Source organism: Carex rostrata, chromosome 18 (assembly GCF_964058835.1).
Source record: "Carex rostrata chromosome 18, lpCarRost1.2, whole genome shotgun sequence".
Taxonomy (NCBI): domain Eukaryota; kingdom Viridiplantae; phylum Streptophyta; class Magnoliopsida; order Poales; family Cyperaceae; genus Carex; species Carex rostrata.
This window is the reverse complement of record NC_135935.1, coordinates 4973464-4994880: the sequence shown is the minus strand read 5'-3', so window position 1 is coordinate 4994880 and position 21417 is coordinate 4973464. Positions and strand designations below refer to the sequence as shown.

The following is a 21417-nucleotide window of genomic DNA, read 5'->3' as shown; positions in this document are numbered from 1 at the left end:
GTTTGAGTTAATTTATGAACCGTACAATCAGAATTCAGACCAATCTGGCCCAAGCCTATAACGCCCGGGGCCCTTTAATATTAGTACAAATCTCAATCGGACGGTCCACATCTTAACTCAAAATTTGAGTTAATGCAGAGGATATGAATTCTTACTGTTAGGGGCAGGGATGGACAGAACACAAAGGTCACGGGACGCGTTTGCGCGTCTCGCCGGTTCGCCACTGAAGTGGGTCCCTTGTGATTCTTTTTTCCCGGTTGGTTGCCCTTCTTCATTTGTAGGATAAATGCTAAGAATTGGTAGGATCTTCCAAACCGTTGGATGTTGATTGAACGACATTCTTGCAACATATATGAACCGATGCAGCCTATGCAGGGACCCATCATAACTCGTTTTGCTTCTTTTTCGAAAGAAATATACATGGAAAAATAATACCAAATAAAAAAAAAAGATAATGTAAATTAAATAGTTTAGCAAAAGCGAAAATCCGACTTGATTTTGGCCTCTTTTTTTAAGTTGATTTTAAGTTACAGTACTTCTAAAATATTTACATTATAATTTTTATATTGCGGTGGAGAACTAGTTTTTAATCTTATGTATTTGGAAGTCTCAGATTTAAAATTGAATAAAAGATTTTCTTATGAATATTAAATATTTAGATAATTTTCTTATACAAAAATTATATTGTGGTCGCTGTTATATTTTTTTTAGTTTACCGATTATATAAAGATATTAACAACACTATTTTAATTTATTACTTCTATGAGTCAATCATTTACTTTTTTATCAATGAAGTATTCGATAGAGATAGAAATAAAGTCAGATTTTCGAGTTATGAGAGTTGATCATATAAAACCTTCTTACTATGAATGGATGTCATTTTATACTATTTATAATATTTTATTATAAATTATATAAAAAGTAAGACACATAATAAAAAATTTGAAAAAGAAAATAGAAATCGAGTGACTCTATTCTTAGAACATCTACATCCCTGAAACTCTTTGAGTTTCTAATCTGATGTGGCAGTTTCTAAACCAGTTTCAGGGATGCAGATGAGTTTCTTATTTAGCAACTTTGCTCCAAAGTTTCTTAATAAGAAACTGTTTATAAACTCTGACGTGGCCAAATAATTCGCTGAAATTCTTTTATCTTGTAATTTATTTGCTGATGTGGCAATTAAGAAACTATAATTTTGAGTTTCAGGGATGTGAGGGTTTATAAACTTTCAGAGATAAAGTTTCTAAAAATTAGTTAACAGTTATTTAGAAACTCCAAGAGTTTCAGGGATGCAGATGCTCTTATAGTGTTGCTCCGCCTCTAGACAGAGGATATAATATTTTTGAGAAAAAATAGAGTTATATATTTGGCGACAGCAAATGCTATACAGATGTTCCCCTGCGGTGCGTTAGACCCACGGTAGAAAAAGGTCAACGAAGCAAAGCACGGGCACACGGGAGGAATATTAGCGTGATCACCGCACGCGGGCCCCTGAGAATTGGGGAATAACCGAATAATTAGTGCACATCGCTGCTTCACATGCTTCCTGAGAAGTTTTAATTTGCTCTACCGTTTGTGGCTGCTTTTTCAGAAAAAAAAAAAAAATGAAAATTGTATTTTTCATTAAAACAAAAAATTAGGAAACCATGTATTAATTTCTTATCATACGTAAGACTGTGTGATTAATTGCTGATACTGTGCCAAATCTTGCAATTAGAACTTTCGGCATAAATTTGCAAATTCTTTTTAAATGTGCATATTAGTTATGTTTTATAAAGAAGACGCTGGTTGAAATTGTTCTTCTTGGAATCTATTTTAGAGTTTTTAGTGTAGGCTTACGCAATTTTCTAAGGCAAAGCTTATGACATTGTTATTTACATATTAACTGTTTTATCTGATGAGTTGGTTCTATGGTGGTTAGTTTAATCTCCCAGGTGCTTGTAGAGAAACTTCTTTTATCTAAATTTTTGATATAATATGTGATACTTTCTTTTAGACATTGTTCATTTAAGTGTATGAAGTATCAAATTTAGAGAGATTTTTGTTTATTATATTTTCATTTTTTTAGTTCAAATTTATTCATGTAAATGTTTTCATTTTGAAATTTAATTTAGTATTTTTGATATTCTATCAATGAAATTTAGTAAGTGTTTTATCAAAAAATTAGTTTACAGTTTTCATTTTGATATTTTTCAAAAAAAGAAGAAAAAGAGTGAACCGTCCCTCTGTGAGATGGTCATCTATGAGAGTGGACCACTTCATAGTGGAGCGGTCATGATATTTTTTGAAATTTTTAAAATCAAAGAACATTTTTGTTGTTTTTTTTAGAGCATTAAATAAAAATCGGCATATTTTGCATCTCTTCATCAGATCTATTCTAGAAATATTCATACTAGACTGTAAATTATTTATACATGAGTTTACAAGTACGCTTATATCTGTATTGTATAAATTTAAACATTTTCTTGCCTAACCCCATAACTTGCCAACCGCTGTCAGGAGAGGATATATCATATATGAGGTTATAATGATGGCAACTGACCCCATTTTTTTTCTCAAACTTTATTTAATTATATTAATTTTAGAGTATTTTTATTGAAAATTTGCTACATTCTCAAAGTTTTGCTGCCTTCACCGTTTTTAAGTACTTTAAAAAAATATTAAGTATTTTTAAAGTAACAATTATACGATGCCAATTAGTGTATAGTTGACCGCATTACAAAATTTGTGCACTCTTCCCCGCTGGAGATCTAACCTCCTTAATTAACATAGATCTCACCAAAATGGGAGGAATGTGACTGAAACATGCATAACACATGAAGATTTTGTGATTTATCAACAAGCATGTTCATAAAAACCTTACCTCATCTAGAAATATATAAATATTAGGAATTATTGTTGTCATATTCATAAAAAACTTTTAGATATTCAATTTCTCTATCAAAACATGAAAATGACTTATTTCTCCACTAAAAACTCTCTTTTTCCTTTTCTTTAATCTAATTTTAAACTTTTATTTCAATGATTAGAATAACCCAGTTTTAAACTTCTGAAACAAATAATCCACTTTTCCAGCAATAAAAATCTAGTAGTTAAACTTGCACACTAGCATTAAACATTTGATTGAATTGAATGCAAAAAAAAAATAGTGCTCGTTGTTGGATAGTAAGAATGTGTTCGTTTGAAGAGATGGATAAATTAGTCCTTTCATCTTAAAATAAAAGATTAATAATAAGTTCAAATAAAATTTAAAATTAGATTAAAGAAAGGAAAAACGAGAAAGGTTATTACTTTTAGTGGATGAATAAGCATTTTTCAAGTTTTGACAGAGATTGAATATTTTGAAGTTTTTTTAATTGGTATGACAACAATTACTCTAATTTAAAATGAGAAAATAAGAAATTTGAGTGTTATGATAAGAAAATAGACAATTTCCGATATTTCAACGAGTATACCAACCATTCTCTCTAAATATTAAAATGGGGGTGTTCATCTGGTTAGCAAAAACTATCTGAACAATTCTTTTAAATAGTATCACACTATCATAAAAGGGGGCAGTTGTTCCTTAAAAATCTACATTATAATAAGAATTTTGGTCTAAATGCAAACAATGATGACACATGTGAACGGCAACATAAGACAATAAATCAACTCGGCCTTTTGTGGATGCTTCATGCTAGCACCAAACAATACATTTTCATACACGAAAGTTTTACATTACAAGCAAAATTTAACAGTAGCAAATATATAAGAAGATTGCACTCAACAATAGCTAATTATATAGAAAATCTCACTTGCGTTATTCGACCCTCGCTGTTGGTATTCTTGGATTACTAAGCTTTTGTTAATAAAAGTTGCATCTATTCTATATTGGTATCTTTAGGCAAAATCAAAGCAATGAGACAGTCAGGAGGATTTTGGTTAATACCCAGCATGGCGCAATTCTCAGCTGAATGAGACAAGATAAAAAGTAGGCGTGACCACATGGGCTTTATCCCAGGGATTTTTATCACTCCGGCGCATTCCCTTTGGTTTAGGTATGCAATGAAATCATGAAACTGCAAAAATGTAACAAAGTAAATAAGCCATGACAAAAACCAGAATAATCACCAAACTTGTCACAAAGGTAAGTGCCAAGTTTTAGCAAAGTATTAGACATGGCCTCCATATGAATGATTGGTACAAGTATTAGTGTGTCGTGACTAGTAGTAATGGCCATATCTTTTGCAGAATCTACTGTAGATGCAATAAGTAATCTATTTGCAATTTGATAAAACAATGGTAATGGAGAACTACATACCCCTTTCTGGTCATTGGTCGAAGTCGGTAGCAAACGACACACCTCTCGCTGCATTATACATTGCAATATTATGTGTGTAAAAAAGGTAATATAATATCTTCAATTTATGAGATTAGCACATAATATCTCCATCAAAAAATATTCAACAGCTTACCTTATTTGGTGGTGTGTTAGAAAATGTAGTCCTGACATGCTTCAAATCAGTGCGCTTTGTGACATCCAATTTAATAGGCCAACTGTGGAAAATTAAGTTAAATACTATAACAAAGCAACTCAAAAAGAAGAGTGAGTCTATGGTACTATGCATATTACGATTTGGCCCGTAATACGGCTCAATATTTGACTTTTCAAAATCTTAACGGTCGATCCAAACCGTTCATCTTGTTCTCCATATTAATATGTGTTTGGAGACCAAATTTTACATTTTTTTAAATTTTTTTACTATTTTTTTAGATTTATTGAAAATCACTGTTTTTGGATGGTCCAGAATTTTCAGATCAAGTGATTTTCTAAATATCTAAAAAAATAGTAAAATTTTTTCAAAAAATGTAAAATTTGGTCTCCAAACACATATTAATATGGAGAACAAGATGAACGGTTCGGATCGACCGTTAGGATTTTGAAAACTCAAATATTGAGCCGTAGCACGGGCCAACCCGTGATATGCATAGTACCATAGACTCACTCCAAAAAGAAACTTCGAACATTGTAAAAGTTCTCTTACTCTTTTGGTTCTGAAGCACCATTAACATATCTACATGCATCCGACTCCTCTCTAACAGCAAAAATGGTACAATAATTAACCCCGCTTTTTGACAAAGTACCCTTCCACTTGTGATTGACAGCTGATTCAACATTAGGTGGTACAGGGCCAGGTGAAATATGGGGTGGCCGTATGACAGGAGGGGAGAAATGTGGAGCCACCAATTTACCGGAATTTTGAAGAGAAGTCCCTGGAATCTGTGCAAGAGGAGGTATTATTTTCTCAGGATTTTGCAAGGAACTCCATGGGAATTGGGAGAGGGGGGTGACTGAAGAGGGGATGAATGGAAGAGGGGCAGTTGGGTTTATACGGAAATTGCTGTTGGTTATGATTCCTTGAGAGGTTTGATTGGTTGGAGGGGGATACGGAGGCGGTGGCGGCAGAAATGATGCAGATACGGGTGGTGGTAATATAGGAGGCCTAATCGGTGAAATCTGTAGGGCAGCTAATTTTGGATCAATCATGGCAAGATTCTGGTGTGGCCGCAGTTGTGATTGTCTGTCACCGCTAGAAGGACCTTGCAAGTGAAATCAAATCAGAACATCAGATATGATAATTTAATAATCAGGAGATGTAAAAGGACACACTCTTAACAGGTCAATCTGGCTAGCATTAGTAATAGGAAAACATAAAATGATGGAAAGGAAACTTGAAATCACTCTTTCCTAAAACTAGGAATATCGCAGACACTAATTGCGAACCTCTTTTTAGTTTGCAGATGAAGTTTGCGGTCCTACTTCTAACACTAGTAGCAAAACAGAAACGATTTACAGACTTTTGTGTAAACAACTTTAAGTTTGCAGCAAAGACTACAATCTTATCTCTTCAGAAAACTTTTATTTGGAGCTCTGTACTAGGAACTTACAGGAATTTTGGTTTGCTAATAAAAAAAGTGTACAAATTGAGAAACTCGTTTACAATGTAACACATGTAACTGTGTGAACGTGCATGAAGAAAGGATATTAATAAATTTGCAGCCTCATATGTAGGATGATTTTAGGATCTTTATTAAGTAACAGCCTTAAATCTCTCTCCAAACCTTTGAATTTTTAATGAGAACTAATAGGATCAGAACAAGCATATATTTTCCTACCAAAGAATGAAGGATCCATGCCACTGTTAAATTCTGATGTTTCTGGACCACTTCTATCGAACCATCCAGGTCGAAACACTTGTGCATTTGGTGGACATGGACCAAGACTCTCACTGCTCAGCCTAGGAGATGGATGACATGACATATATTCAGCCGAATAGAATGTCCTTGACGTCCTTTGTGGCTCATCATTATGCACCACAACAGTTGAAACCCTGCAACAATTAAAATACTATTAAAACAAAAAAATATTGATGACATTAGTCCAATAAAAATGAAAGTTTTTGTAGTTTTTTATTTCAAGAAACAAATTGCTATTGACTACTAATATTGTTTATACAAGTGGTAGTTATAGTAAGTAAGTTAACTTTCCAGTAACTTGACTACTGTTTTTGTTTAATTCTTTCATTTGTCTTCAAAGAGGGGCTCTTTAGCTCTCTTTGCCAGATTTGAGCACATACTAAAAAGTAAAACTCCATAAGCATGCTCAAAGATATCTCTATTTGAAAAAAACTAAATCTGCTAAGATAGGTTTAACCTTCCAGGAGCAGACTTATCACTTGCAGGTCTGTCACTTCTACTGGTATTAGCACGAGACCTGATACGGGCTTTTGCAACAGCAGCTTCTTCTGCTGACCCGAACTCCATCAACACAGCACTCTCGCCTCTCAGATCCACAAAACTGATTGGTCGTTGCATCCCAGAATTTGCCAAATCAGATAAAATCTCATCCCTATCTTGGAGACTTAGCACATTCCCCACATATACATGACAGCTGTCACCTACTGCGACGCCTTCAGCAAAGCCCCTACTCCCCAATCCCCTATCCAAGTACTTAACCTTGAGGGATCCACCCCACATTGTGGATCCTTGCATAAAACCATGTGCTTTTATTGAGTCAGTTATGTTTTGGTACTCGATTAATGCAAAATGTTTGGGAGGGTAGAAAAGAAATCGATCCAATGGACCGAACTCCTCGAATTTTGACTTGAGAGATGATTCAGTGGCATTGGTCCCATGACAGCTGACCCAGAGCTCCTTTGAAGCTGAGACAACAAAGCTAGAGACTGCATTCCTGTTGAAGTCAAATATTTTGTTGGGAGAGCTATTTAAGGTAGCCGTATCACTAGTTGACAATTGTTGTTTTTCTGGAGTGTTATTGGTGAGGCTTAAATCAGTAGAACTAGTAGCATTGCTAGGTAAATTCGTGGGGGATTCTTGCATGTCTTCACTCGCTGCGAAATCCTACACATAAAAAAAGAAACAATTACCATAGGTTTGCCTATCCACTACAAAACCTCAAGAAAGGACATGTATCACCACAAAAAGGAAACCCATACCCCACAACACAACAAATAAGCTAAAAAGTACTCTTTTTGAAGTTATCCACCAGAAGCATCAAACTAAGCCATCTCTCAGATTTATCTAAAATCAAACAATGGGCAAGGTGTGGTAGTTTGGGTAGAGGATATTTCAATGTTCTCAAAGGAATATGAGACAGTAACTGTGTTTTAACAAAGAATGCATTGTAAGATACCAAAACTTCAATTCAATAATATACAGGGGTTGAAACCTTATCATGCAACTAACCTCATTCTCTTTCTCATCAAACTCTTCTGGCAAAGTAGCCAAAACTCTTTCAATATGAGTTGATATCTCTAATATTGCGCTTGGGCTGTGTGATACAGGTAAATTATTGTGCTTTGAAACAATCCAAGCCTTAAAAGATGGATCCTGGTTAATCACCTGGATAAGGAAGTCCGATACCAGAAGTTAGTTACTAAATCAACACTGAAATAGCATGGGAAAATTTTGGCTTTTCAAAGTTCTTGTTTGGTTTAATACTTTCTTGTTGCCATGTAGATTTTTCAAACAACATAATTTAGGATCAGGGTTCAGAAAGGTGGTAAAAACAGTACTGACGGTCATCTTTTGGTGCTTCACTTTGGTTTGCAATGGGGAGAGGCATTGGGGTCAATAACAAATTAAACTTGACTGATTACATATTGGTATAGTACAAACAAAGTTCTCTAATTCTCGCATAAGATCATAAATATAAGTTCTGCACATACCATTTGCAGGTAGCAATTGTTCTGCTCTGGCACCAGGGAATTGTTCTCCACCATGATTCTATTCCTTTGAGCATCATCCATTTCACTTTCTTCTTTGCTAGAAATATTGTCAGTCAAATCATGACAAATCTGATTTACAAAATAAACCCCGGCATTACCCATCCCACCAATCTCTCCTGAAACACCAATCTCAAAGCATGCTTCCATCACATTCCTTGGTGAACTAATAAATATGCATAACAAGCACAAAACCCTAAGCTCGAACAATTTGTACGAATAATCAGTTTCTCTTTCATCCCCACTGCCATCTTCTCTCTCCTTTATGTCAAACAAAAGCTCCATTGGCTCTTTCAATTTTGCAATATACCCCTTGCCAATATGATATATATCCTTTCCCTCAAAGGTAGAAACAAAGAAGGTGAGGACATTGGCAAAAACAGCTGAGCATATGCCAGCTATGACTGACGAGGTGGGGGCTTTGTGGGATGCCGTATAGCAGATCTTTGCGAGACCAATTATGCAGGCTCTGGCGGTGTGGTAAGCCGATAAGCCCACATCTTCTCCCCTTGAAATGATAGAGAAGCTCCAGTTGTACATGTTAATGGAGACTTTCACAGCAGCCTCCAGTGCCGTGGGGCAAAATGACGCATACTGAGGAATCAATTCGGCCACAACTCGTTGTACGCTTGTGCAACCTATGAATTTGATGTTTTATTTCAATATAATTTTCTATGTCTTAATTGAGGCTAATTGAGGATGGTATAGAGCTCAAAGAAGGCTCAATTGGGATGCATATTTTCAATTAAAAAAAATACGGTTTACTTGGACTATAAAGTATCCAGGAACTATTCCTAAAATGCCAAATTGGTAACAAAGGCTAAGTAAAGTAATATTATGTTTGATAACCACTTTTATCATAAACGATTCTTAAAGATCAGAGACTGTCCACTTAATTAATTGAAAATAATAACTGAAAAAAGAAGAAGGAAAAGTACAAGAGATAAACCCTGGTGTCTAAATGTGAAAGATGGAGTAAAAAAAATGAGAAGGAATATGAGAACCTCGAGAAGCGGAGATGAGAGAGAGATAAGCTTGTTCAAGATCGGGCATGAGTCGAGGATCGTTTCTTTCAACGCAGAGGCGAATCCTTCGGTAACAGTCGAGGAGGGTTCGAACTTCATCTCTGTTTCTCCTCTTTTGCAATATCTCCTCCTGAGAAGAAGGAGCAATTGGAGGTGCTGGCGAGGGAGAGGAATCGAGGAGGGAATCCAGAATTTTCCTCTTCTTAGGTAGCGGCTCCGCCGCAGCCATGGCCGGCAGAGAGAGGAGAAATACAAAGGACTTGAGAATTTTGGAGTTGCGTTGGCAGACTAGCAGTAGAAATGGCCGGGCCCATAATACATTTTTACTAATTAATCTGTCGTCTCCTGTAGAATTTTTTGTTGAATTCGTCCTGCCGTTTAATTAATTTCCTCAAAAAAAAATCATAAAAAATATTTTAATTAATCTGATGTTGTCTTTTTTAGAATGACTCTGATCCTGCCGTCAGATTGGAGTATAGAAAGAAGGATGATTTCGTGATTTTGTTTTTATTCTGACAAAAATTTAATAATACATATATAATTGAGTAGAACAGGATTGTTTTTAGGCTCATCAAATATTTTCGATGAGCCTAACTCTAAAGTCTATCAAATTTACTTGAAATGACGAATCTAAACCGATAGAATTGATTTATTTTACAAGTAAAACTTATATATTATTTTGAATTAACTTGGTATAAAGTCAAAATCAAGCACATAAAAATGAATATATTAAAATTAACTTATCAATCTTCTTTTTTGACAGTTTGACTTTATTAAATAAAAAAATTACAAATTTGAAGTGTAAACACTTCATGAGTCGTGAAGTTTCAACGATTTGAATTTGTCATTTGAAATCATTTTGTTAGATTTTGAAGTTAAACTCACAAAATGATTTGTGAGCTTAAAAACTCCTTAGTTATGTTGTTGTAAGCAATTTAATGCTCTATTTGACTAATTTGCAAAATATATAAATATTGAATTTTACGTTTTTTTTGTTGAGATGTTTGCAGGTATAATTGCTATATTAATTTGAGTGATAAAAAAAGCATCAAGACATGATTCATGGTGAAAAAATGCTACATAGATTGGCTAAATCATGAATAGCAAGATATTTTATTTTACCATTTTACTTTTTACATCATTATGTTTGAAAATATACTAAAGTAAATTTGAGGTTGTGCTGTATGAGTGCAATCATTACCTACAGTTGTCAATTGTTGTAACCATTGAAATCAAAATTCTGAATTGCAAAAATATTTTTCCAGGCAAATTTAGCAAAAACCAACTAGAGACTAACCGTTGCCAATGGTTGGTCAAACGTTGGAACGTTTGATTAAAGCACAAGTAAAACCCTAATCGCAGATTGTCATATGTGCCAACCGTTGTAATGATTGATGGAAAAACCCTGATTTTGTTTCATTTTCTAACATCTCTCTATAAATGGAAGGTTTGATTGTTTCCCTTCTATCAAGCTAGACACCTTTGAGCATCAAATTTCGAATCATTTGAGAGGTTTAGCTTTGTCCATTGTTACTTATGTTTTAATTTCAATATTCTTTCAACAACCTCAAATCTATTTCACCTAAATTTATCAAGTTTGACGTTAGAGTGATTTTAGTGATTCCTGGAGTGTGTGTTGAAAGTAGAGCCTTTTGTGCTCGATCTTCTTGTGCCATGTTGACTTTCCGCTTGTTGTAAGGGCTCACCAGTTCCACCTTATACAACCTTTCTCATTGAGTAACATAAAGACACGCCGAGAAGCGGTCATGATGCCCCGAAGATGTCGGTCTTGTTTTGCCGAAATCCATTATTATCTCTTGTTTCAACTTCTCTTAACTCATTTATTTATTTATTTTGTACTTGAGATATTTTATTTATTGAATAATCACTTGAAAAAAAAATTAATTTTAGAAAGACCTCATATTCATCCTCTTCTAAATGCCGTTAGGGACATTAAGTTCTACTCAATATAATGAGTAAAGCTAGTTGTGCTATGCTCACCAAAGGGTTTGGTGACCATAACTCTTAACTCTATCGGATTGGTTTCAAACGACGAATCAAAAACGTTAAAACCGACATACTTTACGAGTGACGCATGTAGATGCAAAATTTTGATTTTTCTAACATATGTAGTACAAAGTCAAACGGTTAAAAAATGATTTAAAATGGAATTTTATAAGTTATTTTAATGTATTCATTTTTCATCATTTTTTACCACTTAATTTTATACTAAATAAATCTGAAAAATTCAAAATTTTGCTTGTACACACAACACTAGTGAAGTAGATCGATTTCAATAATTTTGATTCGTTATTTTAAATCAATTTGATAGATTTTGAAATTTATGCTCACTAAAATTTCTTGATGAACATTGTACACGCTAACTTTACTTCAATATAATTTATATAATTTTATATTTTATTTTTATAAATAACAGTGAGATTTAACAATCCTTAATGTATCCACAAATAATACTTATATTGAATCAAATTTCATTTTTAGATTATCTCTATGTTCAATAAAATACTTATAAATTTACTTTATTAATACCTTAGAATTGTCAATATTGACATAAATTAAAAAATATAACGATAATACTTTATTAATACTTTGTAAATTCTGAAAGACGTCAATTTTTTAATTTAATATTACTCATCTCTTAAGATTTTTTTTTAAAGAAAATTGAACTCTCAATTTTAGATTACTAAACCCTAAAAAGACTTTTCTTCTAGCTGCCTCTCCTTTCTCCTCTTAAGATAACTTTTTTTTTTTTTTTTTTGAGTAAAGCCCGTAGGCTACAATTCTGCCCCCAAGCAGAATCGATCCCATGTCCCTCCCGTAGGGAGACTATGCCTTTACCAACTGCCCCATGCAGTGGTGGCCCTCTTAAGATAACTTTAGTGAGAGGAAAATGAGGTACTTATTCTCTCACCTCATCTAAATCTACTCTACTTCACAAGTTCACATGATTGGAAAAAAAAGTAAGCATTGAGTGACGATGTGGTTGTTGTTTCGATAAAAACAAAATCCCACGCTAATAGTTGCGCATGCGCCACAAGCAAATGACCTATCAATGTGGTACATAAAATTTCGATCCACAAGAAATTTTTTTTTTTTGTTGTTGAAAAAGTGGAGTACATCCACCTGTTTCTTATAGAAACGAAGATCCACAAGAAATTAGTAGAGAATTAAAACTTAAACTAAGATAATTAATAATTCAATTAAAGATTAAATCTTAAAGTGCTTGAAGATAATCAGAAGTTTGGAGTCCTAAAACTAACGATGTTTACAGAACTTTACCTAATGAGTAACATATTTACAGAACTTTACCTTTTTTATTAAATTTTGTACCTATATATTGAATATGTCTTATTCTGTTATAAAATATGTTATTATCTTCAGGAATTTTAGGTAAACTTCACCTAATGAATTTTTGACGTTTATAAATATATTCTCAATATTAGACAATTTCATAATAAAAATGATGGAATTTTGGAACAAAGTATTTATAATGGGAGGGGAATAGATCAAATGCTCAATTCAACCAGATATCCTGGTATGAACTAAGCCATTTCCTGCTAACTCAAATTTTGAGTTTAGATCCGGACCGTCAGATCTGTTTTGACACAAAATATTAAAGCAACCTCGTACATTTTACCTCAGACTGGATTGGTCCAGATATAAACTTAAATTTGAGTTACTTCCAAAGTCCGGACTCGCCAAGAGTCCGCATCGATCGCCTGTAACTCAAAAGAGCATCAAAATAATACATATCGGCCGTCCGATTGTAAACGGAGCTTATCTGGTCCCGCCTAAAACATAGGATAGGATGGTCTTTAATATTAGTGTGAGTCTAATTTGCACGAATTTTGAAACTAATCGGACGGTCCAGATGCATTTTACTCAAAAGATTCATTTTTGAGTTAATGCAGAGGATACGACTTCACTCCCCAAGCTTAGTGGTTTGCTAACGGGTTACCCGTGACCCATTCCGGGTAACCCGTTAGGGGTAACGGGTAGGACGGGTAAAGGGGTAGGCCGGGTACGGGTAAAACCCGTGACGGGTAGACGGGTAATTTTCCCAAAATCTCTATCCGGTCCGTTTATTACCCGTACCCGTTGCGGGTTGACGGGTACGGGTACCACGGGTACGGATCCGGTCCGGGCGAGTTTTTTTTTTTTTTTTTTTTTTTTCTGTTTAATAGAAACGAACGGCCCAGATTTACTTTGGATTGTAGCAGATTTAAATAAAAGGTTGGATTTGGAATTGGAGGGACCCTACAATCCCTTAGGATTGTAGCACTCAGTGAGGAATTGCACTGGATCTAAATTTTAAAAGGAGGCCGCCAAAAAAAATTTGAAATTCAAATTTTGTAATGGGTCGGGTACGGGTAAACGGATACGGGTACAACGGGTTTTTTTTTCAAATGCCTTGTCCGGCCCGTATATTACCCGTCTACCCGTTTGACCCGGGCAACGGGTACGGGTCAAACGGGTAACGGGTACGGGCCGGGTAAAACGGGTTTAACCCGTTTCGGGTATAGCAAACCACTACCCAAGCTGAATTCGGATCCAGTTGGGTACCGCACAAGGAAATCTTTTACGATGATTCCCTAATTGATGGATCCGGACCATTCTTTTAACTTGGCACAAATCTCAAAGCTCAAAAATACTGCCCCTATTACGATCCGAATCTCAAACAGAAACAGGTTGAGATTTAATCTCAAACTTACGGTGATCCTCTACAATACTACAGAGGATACGGATTCCCCCAAGCCCCAGGTAAGAAAACATCGGTTCTTCAGCTTAACCAGTACTGGAGAAAATATCTAGGCTGTCTTAATCAGTGGAGGTAGAGGACAGTGCAAAAAGTCGTCACAAATAAAAAACAATGATAACAAGGAACCCACACTAGTACACTCGTCACTAATCCAATTTGTAACCTCACAGTCATATCAAATCCCCAAGGTTTTGGGATAGAATCGATCAATTTCATGTCCATATTCCGCAACTAAAGCCTTAACATGGCACCTTTAACTCCAAGAGTAGTAGTGCCAATAGATGTCAAGAAGAGGCCATGGGAGCAATTAGTTGCTTTGCACAACCGTTGGCATCCCGACATACCCCCAGTTGCTGATGTCACTGAGGGTGAACTATTCCGGGTGGAGATGGTAGACTGGACCGGTGGCCGAGTCATGGATAACAACTCGGCAGAGGATATCAAATCGCTTGATCTCACTATTGTAAGTTCTTTCCATCCCTGAAATAAAAATAGCACTACTGGAGTAGCATGTCAAGCAACTATATAAATAGCTTACAATTTTACAAAGTGCATGGTGCACTGCCACTATGCAAGAAATTAGTACAGATATGTGTAAACGAGTAGGTGTACAGTCCATTTTTACAAACACAGTGACCTTGCTCAGTTGAACTTTTTCTTTAATTTTTCATTTATGTATATTTCTTTATCTATTTATTTCCAATTTCTTACATGCGCAAACAATATAATACGCATTTAAACTCTTTCAACTGATATAGCAGCTCTGTTTAACTAACAGAACAGAACATTACTTAACAGACCCACTATCTTAGTGGCCCATTGCGGGTATTGGATGTTGATGGGAAGCCAGCTCAGCCTGGGGATCTTCTCGCAGTGGAGATATGCAACCTCGGCCCACTTCCAGGTGACGAATGGGGATATACTGCCACTTTCGATCGAGAGAATGGGGGTGGGTTTTTGACCGACCACTTCCCTAGTGCAACAAAAGCTATTTGGTATTTCGAAGGAATTTACGCATACTCACCTAATATTCCAGGTATTGTATTTTGCAATAATCAGTATGCTGGTATAAATAGACATAATAGTTATTGGGTGTGAATAATTATATTGTTGTATCTGATAGGTGTCCGTTTTCCGGGGCTGACACATCCGGGCATAATCGGCACAGCACCATCACATGATCTTCTTAACATTTGGAATGAAAGAGAGAGAAAATTAGCTGAGACTGACACAGGGTCACTGAAGTTGTGTGAGGTTCTGCATCAGCGTCCTCTTGCTAGCTTACCAAACCCAAAGAATTGTTTATTAGGCAAGGTAGAATATCACATACTGTGCACACTACAATACTAGTCTCACTTAGTTTGGTGGGTGGAGATGAAGGCTGAAAACCATTTTATTTTACTTTGTATTATTTTTGTATTTTTTTTTTCTCTAGAGGTCGTTGTCAATATTGGAATATCTTGTTATGTTAATCCTTGGTTAAATAACTCGAAAGTACATTTTCTAAAAACAGCTTAACCTTTTAGATTAAAGAAGGGAGTTCTGAGTGGCAAAAGATAGCAAATGAGGCGGCCCGAACAATACCAGGCAGGGAAAATGGAGGGAACTGTGACATTAAAAATCTAAGCAGAGGCTCGAAAGTATATCTCCCTGTATTTGTTGAAGGCGCAAATTTAAGTACCGGCGACATGCACTTTTCTCAAGGCGATGGTGAGATTTCCTTTTGTGGAGCAATTGAAATGAGTGGCTTCCTAGAGCTCAAGTAAATAACATCCCCCTTTATCTAAATTATTAGATCAAGTATCAGAATACCTAATTTTAACTGGATACTCAACCTTTCATGATTGACTGATTCATCATGGAAAACAATCAGGGGCAATTACGTCAATTTTTAATTGACTGAACATTGATTATTTTATTGGCTAAATGCTAATTGCAGCATTAACATCATCAAGTCCTGCTAAAACGGAATTTTTTCTTCTTCTTGTTTTATCATGTTAAGTACTCCTCAAAAGAGGACCCTCTCATAAGAGCTGTATTTTGAAAAGGTGTGAGATAATCAGGGAAGGCATGAAAGAGTACCTGACTCCGATGGGCCCCACACCGCTTCATGTAAACCCCATTTTTGAAATTGGGCCTGTGGAGCCACGCTTTTCAGAATGGTTGGTTTTTGAGGGAATAAGTGTGGATGAGGCCGGCCGGCAGCACTATCTTGATGTCACTGTGGCATACAAGCGAGCGGTTCTCAATGCTATTGATTATCTCTCCAGATTCGGCTATTCTAAAGAGCAGGTGCTGCACATTTTTACTTTGAATTTACATTTTTTTGTACTTATGGCATCTGAGAAAAAAAAAATGTTTGGTATAACATATTTCAGTCCACACCACTCCGCATCGTAATACGGTTCTCACAAAGATATCATCATGTACTGTAACTTCATTTCATAGAGAGCAACCATACAAGCATACCAAATATTAAAACATCCTAAAATACGTAAACCATAAGGTTAAGTAGCTGTTAATTGAATAACTATAATAATTTATTAATACGGAAAAAAAATTATTTCAGGCTTACATCTTGTTGTCATGCTGTCCATGTGAAGGAAGAATATCTGGTATTGTTGACTCTCCTAATGCAGTTGCAACTCTCGCCATCCCTACTGCCATTTTTGATCAGGCATGTTATATTATGTTTGAATTAACAAAATATACAAGGTAGTTATCATGTATACATGGCTGCTGATACAAATTGACCTTCAGATTATTCTTTTTGGATCTTTCATCTTGGCTTTTTATTGAGTGAATTGGGTTATAATTTACACTGGATCAAATAAATAACGCCTTAAATAACCACCTAATGTATCAAGATGGCACCATCATTGCAAGCCTTCCTGCATATTACCTCCACCATTGATTATTTCTTCAATGCTTACAGTTATTACTGCCTGCATTTCTTATGTTTTAATTATAATTGCATACTTCTATTTGACAAACTAGGACATAAGGCCTAGGTCTGGAAAAGTGCCGAAGGGACCAAGACTAGTTCAAAGACTACCAGATGTGCTAAGGTGCACTTATGATGGCAAGCTCCCTGTCACGAAAAATCCCGGTGGAACCCAAACCTAGCACTAGTAAATTGTACGGCATTTCAAAGTAAACTATTCTCTGATCTAAAATATGATGTATGAAATAATCAAAAGCAGTAGTGTTTGGAACAATTATGAAATAATTATTCAAAGACTAGGAATTTCTGCTTGATGTCTTGTTCTCATACATAAATTAACTGGAAGCAGTGTATAATCAGTTCGGTTGCCAGATTCTTTCTCAGTGTCTTGACTCTTGAGCATGAAAACCTCAAAAGGAAAATGCTGTTAATAGGGCCCATATAACAGATAATTATAAAATTCATTTTCTTAAATAAGAACATACTAGAAGGTCTGGTGCTGCCCTAAATGGTATGCAATTTAATTTGTTTTAATAATAATTTTCATTAAAAAATTGTATTTATATATTAAAAAGTTTGTTCTTTTCCTTGTGCGTCCACCCCTTTTCACCTGCTGTTAACAATAGTGGTCTATCTGTTGAAGCAAAAATATATAATTATTAACAGTAAATTGTTACTAAGTATCCATAAATCTACAAAAACAAGCAGTTTTGTTTAATATATAATCATTAACGATTACAAAGTTTCAATTAACAGATAAACAACTATAATTAATGTTTAAGGAGGTGAAAAAGAGGGGCACAAAAGATGGGACTTCTAGAAGGTACTCTTAATTCCTTGCTGCACTGCCACAAGTTCCACACCAACCCAGAAATCGTGTATATATATCCTTGCATTAAGAGAAGAGTATTCGTGTGATATTAAGATTTTGGATCGCTTGAAAATAAAATTAACTGGCTCAATTGAAAGCTCTAAATGGAGAAGCTTTTAGCATGTATCAACTAGATTTAGGATTATTTTTTTTTTTTAAGTAGAGTAAAAAACGCTCTCAACTATTTAACATTACCAGAATAATTTTTTTTTATGTATTTTGAAGGTTTTTATGACATTACCTCATAGGACAAAAAACTCTAAGCTAATTAATGGGAAAGAAACTCTGCAACTAATATGTATTGTCTACATTCTGATCTCCTGGTACTTTTCATGGTCTCTTCAGCATGCTTGTTTGCAAGTAATTTTGCATCTCCTCTATTTGCTTCAAGATTTAGTTTTGCATCTTCTAGTGATTCTTCTAGTTTTTTCATAACACTTCTTCCCAGATCCCAAAATACCATATCACTCTTCAAGTGATAATTATTGTTACAAAATAGAAGGATAGGGAAAATAAACATACATCCAATCACAGTCTCTCATCAGAAGAATCAACAGCTCAGCAAAATAGCCATTCTAATTACCTTAATTGGGAGATACTGTCAATCTTATCAACAAGGCAAATAGCCAGCGGTACACAGAAAATAAAGCTATAAATAGCAATGCATTCCTCTTGTAAAATTATCTCAGAAATTCAATAAAAACAACTATTCTTTGTTCTCAAAGCACATCAATTATGTTCAATCTTACATGCTGCCATTGTTTTACGTTTTTATTTTTTTCAGTAATTAATTAGTAATCAGTAACTTTTGTGGTACATGTATAATAGAGGAATCAAATTAAGTGCTAAGTACTGGCCTGTAGGATCATGTATACATCAATAAAGATTCAGTGTGATGACCTTTGATAGATCAAGGTCAATGTAGCCTAGTAATAACAGCCTTCCATGGTCTGCTTTTTGAACTTGAAAATTTGGTAAAATTGAATCAAATTTTACCTCTGTTGCTGATAAGATGAGTTCAAGCACATTTTAATTCTATTTTCTTTTCTCTTTTCTACATCAACTAGTTAAGCAAAACTAAGCTGGAATTGTGCAGCCTAAAATTCAGGGAGAGCTTTCAACATGACTTGGCGAGGACGGTACAATGCTTCCACTGGAATGGCCTTCGGAAGTGTTAATCCGGAACCTTCACTCAAGTCGATGAGTTCATTGTCAATTCTTTCCCAATCAAAGCACTGTATGAGACATCCTAATATAATTCCAACTTCGCGCCTTGCTAACTCTTCTCCTGGACACTTTCTCCTTCCCATGCCAAATGGTATCATCCAATTCCCTTCCTCTTTACCCTCGAACCGCTCAGGCTTAAATTTTGTTGGATCATCCCAGGTCTGTGGGTCCCTATGGATCTGGTATGCATTCACCAATAGCATAGTGCCACGTGGAATAACATAACCTTCCAATAAAACTTCTTCACGTGCTTCGTGGGGTATGAGTAAGGGACTGCCAGGATTGAGTCGGAGTACCTCGTTTACAATGCAATTGAGGTATGGAAGGCAGGCCAGATCTGACTCCTGAATTAGCCGATTGGTCCCGACATGTGTGTCAATCTCAGCTATGGCCTTCTTATACACTATTTGGTTGTTTAATAAATGTGATATGGCCCACTCTGCAGTGTTTGCTGGATTATCAGTCCCAGTAAGCAACAAGCTCTGTGAAATAGTTCAACAAGGAAAAATTAAGAACAAATTTTAAAATTGGTACTGATTCTATGAAATTTATACAAGTAGGAATTTGGATCACCTGGATTTGATTTGAAATAACATTTATGCAAGTATTGAACTTACTATGATGATATCTTTGATGATCTCGTCAGTATACCTCACAGGATCTTCCTTTTGTAGTTTAATCAAATTGAAAATCATTGTCGTTTCCTCCCTGACCCCTTCTCTCCTATGCATCTCGAGCAGTTTATGTGACATCTCTTCGAGCAGTATCATGAGCCGCCTCTTCTTTCTCATCAGCCCGAATACATCAGTCAACCGCAAAATAGGTACAAAGTCCTCCAAAATGGAGGCACCACTCAAGGCCAAAAACTGCTCAACTCCATATCTGAACTGCTTCATTTCATCCGAGTCATCAACCTTGTCTCCATAAAACCTCTTTCCTGCAATAACCATAATTTTCATATTAAGGGACATCTCGAACAGCTTTCGTTTTAGCTCCAATTTCTCAAAGTAGTACGATCCTTTGTTAGCCGTAGAAACCTTCCAGTAATGAAACAACTGACGGACCATTTCTCTGACCTCTCTATCTCTAACATGTGTGGTGGCAATCAGCCGTTCGGCTGAGAGAGCCTCAGTAATGGCAATCTGACGCATATTGCACCAGCGGGACCCATAGTTGGATATGCCTATCATAGTAAATTTTCTGACAGAGGGTAAGTGGACACGGTTAGCGAGGGCAATGTCATGGGTGGTGAAGCACTGTTCGGCTAAGGTACGAGATGCAATGACGAGCACAGGATGTGAGCCGAAGCGGAGGAAGGTGGCGGGGCCATATTTCTCTGATATGCGGGCCAGGGCATGGTGGAGTGGTTTCTTAAGGAGATGAAGGTGGCCGATAATTGGAAATGCCGGTGGGCTTGGTGGGAGTCTTTTGTTGCTGTTATTCTTCTTGTTAATTTGAGAGAGAAGGATTTTGATGAAGAAAAGGAGAGCTACTGAGAGAATAATGCTTTTCCAAGAGTAGTTCATAGCCATTTTGTTTGAGCTAGATTATATGATCTTTTTTTTCCCAATGCTCTCTTGAAATTGGGAGCATTATCTTAATTTAACATTTTCTATGCTGAATTCATTCGTGAGCTTAATTTACCATATCCTTTCAATTAGCTATGTTTGTCATCACAACGAATTGTTACATTACCAGCACCACTGGTATGCTAATTTAGGATATTTTTACTTTTGATTTACATCATCAAATTACTGTGCAATCGTTAAAATTTTGTTTACTGCTGTAATACTTCAAACTTGTTAAAAGACATGTTTTCTTTTATTATTTTTGGTTTCGTAATTCCATTCAATAGGTCTACCAATTAGTGAAGAATAATCGTGCATATTGCACTATTGCAGCACTAACTAGTTCTGTTAAAAGCTTTATAAAGGTGCCTAGAGGCTTTTCCTCAAAAAAAAAAAAAAAAACCAGGGCTTTATAAGGAGCTTTTGGGGAGGTTTAGAAAATTGGGCTCTCATAATTCTTGTTGTATTACTTGGGCCATGATTACAAGCCCAATATAGCTGATATTGGGTTGAACCCAACAAACAAAATAATAGGAAAGATAGGCCTGGTATGGACTTGCTAAGGCCCGCCCCGTTGACGAGATATGTCAAGAATTCAATTTGACTAGGAATTCACACTAATCTCTAAAAAAATTAATTTTATTTTTATCTAGGCATTTTTTATGTAATCAAATATGCCCAAAAACCAAATATTACAGATCAATGACGTAATTCTAT

At 35.5% G+C, this 21417-nt stretch overlaps 2 protein-coding genes and 1 pseudogene across 4 annotated transcripts; 1 reads left to right on the top strand and 2 right to left on the bottom strand.

Moving 5' to 3' along the window:
- Positions 1–3658: 3658 nt before the first annotated feature.
- Positions 3659–9635, bottom strand: LOC144569544 (nucleic acid binding protein). Of its 2 annotated transcripts, XM_078319933.1 has the most exons (9): positions 9290–9634; positions 8229–8923; positions 7747–7902; positions 6695–7401; positions 6157–6371; positions 5025–5580; positions 4455–4536; positions 4301–4348; positions 3659–4058 (listed from the first exon to the last, which is right to left on the bottom strand). In XM_078319933.1, exons 1-9 carry the CDS (start codon positions 9537–9539, stop codon positions 3861–3863), a joined length of 2907 nt encoding a protein of 968 aa, XP_078176059.1. In that variant the 5' UTR covers positions 9540–9634; the 3' UTR covers positions 3659–3860. The 2 variants fall into 2 exon arrangements, with proteins under 2 accessions (XP_078176059.1, XP_078176060.1); XM_078319934.1 differs by lacking the exon at positions 7747–7902 and having other exon boundaries at positions 9290–9635.
- Positions 9636–14146: 4511 nt separating this feature from the next.
- Positions 14147–17348, top strand: LOC144569293 (uncharacterized). Its single transcript, XM_078319560.1, has 7 exons — positions 14147–14553; positions 14889–15126; positions 15214–15404; positions 15617–15852; positions 16139–16382; positions 16660–16767; positions 17088–17348. Exons 1-7 carry the CDS (start codon positions 14335–14337, stop codon positions 17214–17216), a joined length of 1365 nt encoding a protein of 454 aa, XP_078175686.1. The 5' UTR covers positions 14147–14334; the 3' UTR covers positions 17217–17348.
- Positions 17349–18055: 707 nt separating this feature from the next.
- LOC144569750 (cytochrome P450 81Q32 pseudogene) lies at positions 18056–20947 on the bottom strand (annotated as a pseudogene). Its single transcript, XR_013516151.1, has 2 exons — positions 19750–20947; positions 18056–19614 (listed from the first exon to the last, which is right to left on the bottom strand). The product of XR_013516151.1 is annotated as a cytochrome P450 81Q32 pseudogene (transcript).
- Between the last annotated feature and the right edge of the window lie 470 nt (positions 20948–21417).